Source organism: Carassius auratus, chromosome 50 (genome assembly GCF_003368295.1).
Source record: "Carassius auratus strain Wakin chromosome 50, ASM336829v1, whole genome shotgun sequence".
In the NCBI taxonomy this organism is placed as follows: Eukaryota; Metazoa; Chordata; class Actinopteri; order Cypriniformes; family Cyprinidae; genus Carassius; species Carassius auratus.
Window position 1 is genome coordinate 5,640,685 of NC_039292.1, and position 4,953 is coordinate 5,645,637.

The window sequence follows — 4,953 nt, forward strand, 5'->3', positions numbered from 1 at the left end:
CAATAGAACTCCCTTCATTCCCTCTAGTTATAGAAATTAACATTATATTTAGATATTTACTAAGAATTATCAAATCTACAAAGTACTATTCGATAGAAGATGTTTAGCAAAATGACAAAAATGAACATCCACTTTAATTGTGGAAAGGAACAGCTCGGACATTTTGCTAAACATCTTCTTTGGCATTCAACAGAAAGAAAGCTGACTTGTGTGTGTGTGTGTGTGTGTGTGTGTGTATATATGTTTTTACATTATTTTAATTTATATATTATTTAATATTTATATAATATTTATAAAATAAATATATGTATATTTATATGTATATGTATGTATGTATTATTTGAACCTTTTTGTATATAAAATGTTTAATATTATTTTTACATAAGAACACATAATACAAAAAAATATTATTAAGGTTTTGTTTTTTTCAAGAAATTAATTAAAGGCTTTTTTTTCTATTATGATATCAGGGCAGGTGTATCACTCTTGAATTGTACACACACAAAAAAAGATTTTAAATGTCAGAAAGAAAGGTTTTAAATGGCAACATTTTCATTTTTGGGTGAACTGTACCTTTAAAAGTCAAATAAGAAAGGCAAACAGCATCACTGTATCAGAAAGTGACCTATTGTCCAAGCTTAAGACTTAAATTATCTACTAACAGTCATCGACTGTGTCTAAAAGCTGAGAAATGCTGCCTTCTCAGGTAGTGAGTGTATTGAGTAATAAATGGTTCTAAGAAATACAAAACCCTTGCTGTTTATGTTTCATGCAGTAGGCTATTGCTTAGTGGTAAAGAAGAGAGAAGCGTCCTCAGCTGAACAGAGCTGGTCATACTTACATGTCCTGTTAAGAAAAAAATGGGGAAAAAAATTACTATGATTGTTATGATCCCAGTTTCAATTTCAAAACTAAAATTAATATTTTAGTAAGGATATCGACCTGTTGGGAGAGTGTTGCCACTCCAAAAGCACCAATAATGATGTGGCTTTGAAAGGATTTGTACCAATTAGCCTACATAAAAAAAAAAAAAAAAAAAAAAAAAAAAAAAAAACAGAGTAAATAAAATAATAAATAAAAAACATCCGGGAATAATGGATTCTTTAAAAACTAACACAAACCCCTTTATATTATACACGTGATACTGTATCCTTTTTTATGAATTAATGTGCAAAATGTGAACATAAAAAAAAACATAAACTGTAAACTGTTTACACCAGAGTCTATAGAGGAAATAACAATAACAATGTGATAACATTCCTTGAGTTCTGTTTCAATAAACAGTTTATCGAGATAAGGATGGCTGGACAGGGATTTATCCCAAAAATATTTCCTTATCACTGGTCCACAGTTGTTTGGAGCAGTGAATTGAGCGCCGTTTGTTTTGTCTGCGCGTGAACGCGTCTTCCGTGAGGGGCGTGGACGCGCCCAGCCCTGAGCGCACAGTGCGCGTGCAGCAGGCGCAACAGACAGCAGTGTGCGCCGCGAAACTCCAAAACAAAGCAAAAATGGGGCTTGAAAAAGAAAAAATGGAGACCAGTGTCATTATGGATGAGGATGAATTCAATAGATCGATTGAACCGATACTTGGAAAAAAAACGAACGTGTATTCAGAGGACCCGGACAGAGATCCTAAAGATATTAACGCTCATCTAAAGGTAGGTGACAACGCGAGACTTACTCTATGTACTTTCACTTACATACTATCACTTATTTGTATATACCTGCGTCTAAAACTGACTAAACATGAGTGATACAAACCTAATAATGTGTTTTATTTCGATATGAGAAGTTATTTTTTTAGCACAGGTGTGATTTAGTTGCAGGGTATGTTCAAATTAATAACTTACGTTTCAGACAAAATTGAATAAATAAATAAAACAGACTTAATTTTTCTTCGAGGAGGTGCAGATTAAATATAAATTTGGTAGTTACTTTCTTTTTATACATGTTGGCTTATTTGATTGTCCAAATAGTTTGTGCACTATTGATTTTTTAAATTTCATGTTTGATTCCACAGTTTGGTTTTGAAGACATCATTGCTGAGCCCATCTCCACACACAGCTTTGACAGAGTTTGGATCGGCAGCCATGCTGTGTTCGAGCTGGTGAAATACATCTTCTACCGGATCCTCACCACGTTTCTTGCCATTCCCATGGCGTTCATTGCAGGGATTGTTTTCGGGATCCTCAGCTGCATACATATTTGGTATGAAAAGGCTTCTTGTTGGGGAAGGCTGTTGGCGCTCTGTTGTATTTTCCACAGCCCAATTGCAGAATATTTGCCTTGGCCACTACCCACTTAGATAAAGACTGGCGTTTAAAAATATACCACAGAGAATTGCATACTGGTTTTGTACAGCACAAGTGGGCCTGCATTTCCACCATGGAAAAATCCACACATAACTCACACTGTATTGTTAGCATTCTAGTCAAGTGTTTTTTTCCGGCCTCTTAGCGTTTTGACACATGCAAGCAAAAAACTTGGCACAACTTGACACTTGACCCTTGTGTAGTTTAGGTCAGGAGCATTTTCAGGGTCAGTGTCAGTGAGGTGACATATTAGCACATGTGGATGTTTGTAGACTTAACAACCCAGCAGTAGCAGAGTTGACTCTATTAGCTTAGTAATGAGTAGTCCTGACAAATTAGATAAGACCTAATGTCAAGAAGTCAATTTCACTTTATAAAACAAGTGAAAAAAGCAAGTAATTATCATAAAGACTTTACAATGGGCTGTTTTGACTTCTGCCAGAATTCTGTAGCAATGTGCTAAAATGATTTTGCAAACGTAATGCGTTACAGACATGAACGACACATATTGAGGAGTGTTTACTTTTTTAAACTCAACTATTTACCATCACCCTAACTTAGCAACTGCATAACAGCATCCTAAAACCATCCAGGGGTGCAATTCCCAAAAGCATCATTAGCTTACTATGGTTGTTGGTTCCATTTAACTCTATTAGTAATAACTGAACTTGCAACCATAGTGGCTTTTGGGGAACGCACCCCAGATCAGCAAGCGCAGTTATACAAATCACACAGAACCTTAGCAATTCTATTACAATGCCCTAGAAACACAGAGAATTGTGCTAAAATTGACCTTGTTATGATTGTTATATATCAGCACACGTAATGATGAACGGTTTTCCCTCCACAGGGTGGTGATGCCAGTGATCCAGGGCTGCATGATGACACTGCCCTCCATCCATGTGATCTGGACCAGCCTGATGGACATGTTTATAGGGCCGTTCTTCTTCAGCATCGGCCGCTGCTTGTCGTCCGTCAATGTCAAGACTGTGCAAAACTGACCAACTCTAACTCAGTGTAGAAGTGTTGAAGAATCTCTTTGACACGATGTTTTGGCCTTTGGCCTTTTGGAGGATTATTAGCTGAAGGATCATTATCCTTGACTTCTGAAGAGAATAGAAAGAGCTTTTCTTTCAATTCTGTGCACAATTGCAACATTCATTCCGTTGTTTCACTACTGACTTGTCAGCCTTGTACTGGGCATCGTCAGTACTGACATGCTTTTTCACTTCTGTTCTGTAAGTCTTATTAACCTTTTATATTATATATAATGCAAGACATTTCAAAGATTATAATGAACTGATTAAGATGGATACTCTGCAGTGAATGGGTGCCATCAGAGTCCACAATTATCCACAAGTGCACCACATGACTCCAGTCCTTTGATTCACAGTGAAAAGCTGTGTGCTTGTAATGAACAAATAAATTAATCATTGAGACGTTTTTACCTCCAAACTGTTGCTTAAAGTATGAGTCCAAAATTCATAATATTGCTTCTTCAGTGAAAAAAAAAAATAATGGACTTGTTTATTACAAACAAACAGCTTTTTGCTTTACAATATGTTATTTGAAGACTGAAGTTTTGTGGATTACTTGAGGATTATTGTGATGTTTTTATCAGCTGTTTTGACTCTTATTCTGATGGCACCCATTGACTGCTGAAGGTCCATTGCTGAGCAAGTTTAGGAATGCTAAAAAAATTCCTCAAGATTTGTTCGGAAGAAGAAACTCATCTTCGATTGCCTGAGAGTGAGTAAATTGTCAGCAAATGTTCATTTAAAGATGACCTTTAAGGAAAAGACATTGTGTTACTACATGATATATAATATTTCATTAAGCGCATGATGTGCTTGTAAGGGAAAAATGATGCAGCTACTTTTAATTGGGCTGTAGTGTTTTCTGAGTTGATATTTATATTGTTTGGAATCATTTCCAAATCAAGAGTAAATTAAATGATTTGATGGGATTTTAGTGTATAAATTATTTATGGTTTATAGGTACATTCCTATTATAAAGAGCATTTCTATACAAATATAACTCTTTTTTTCTGTATTAATGACTTCTTTTCATAATGATAAAAAAGGAGCCAAATGGCGATTAGTTTGACATGCAAAGCCACATTTGACATGCTGTTTGCCATTGATTGTTAGTGGCTCCGAGGAGTAAATGGAATATTTGACTGTGCAATGGAACATGAGAGGCTCAGGTGCCGTTTCCTCACCCCTGTTGAATGATGTCATGTAGCAAACATGCTGAACACAGCTCAGCTTATGAAAGACAGAACTAAATGTCTCTTAGTGCAGCAAATAAAATTATTTTTGGAAGTTAAAGGATTGATTGTTTTCTTTGCAGAGAGACCATGGAGATCAATATGTGGCACATGGAATGTTTACCTGACAAGATTTAACATCTTGTGCGATGAAAAAAAAATCCCCCTGGTGACATGTTCAATAAGGAATGCAGAGGATAGCAGTGTACCCACACACACAGAAAAAAAGAATATGTTTTTGTAGAATGATCAAAGTGTTCTATTGAGTTCTTAACAGCTAAATTTTATGGATTTTGTCAATATTTTGCAATAATTACTACTATAAGTTAATATATATTATGCATAAATATATCTTATATATTTATAATTTTA

General features: G+C 35.3%; 1 protein-coding gene across 1 annotated transcript; it reads left to right on the forward strand.

The window, feature by feature from the left end:
• Positions 1-1,216: 1,216 nt before the first annotated feature.
• On the forward strand, positions 1,217-4,642 carry cav2 (caveolin 2). The gene is made up of 3 exons (XM_026238773.1): positions 1,217-1,658; positions 2,021-2,208; positions 3,163-4,642. Exons 1-3 carry the CDS (start codon positions 1,509-1,511, stop codon positions 3,311-3,313), a joined length of 489 nt encoding a protein of 162 aa, XP_026094558.1. The 5' UTR covers positions 1,217-1,508; the 3' UTR covers positions 3,314-4,642.
• Positions 4,643-4,953: the final 311 nt, after the last annotated feature.

Coding starts and splice junctions, on each gene's coding strand:
- cav2 (XM_026238773.1), top strand. CDS start 1,509: ATGGGGCTTGAAAAAGAAAAAATGGAGACCAGTGTCATTATGGATGAG. Junction 1,659..2,020: donor ATATTAACGCTCATCTAAAG/GTAGGTGACAAC, acceptor TTGATTCCACAG/TTTGGTTTTGAAGACATCAT. Junction 2,209..3,162: donor CTCAGCTGCATACATATTTG/GTATGAAAAGGC, acceptor TTCCCTCCACAG/GGTGGTGATGCCAGTGATCC.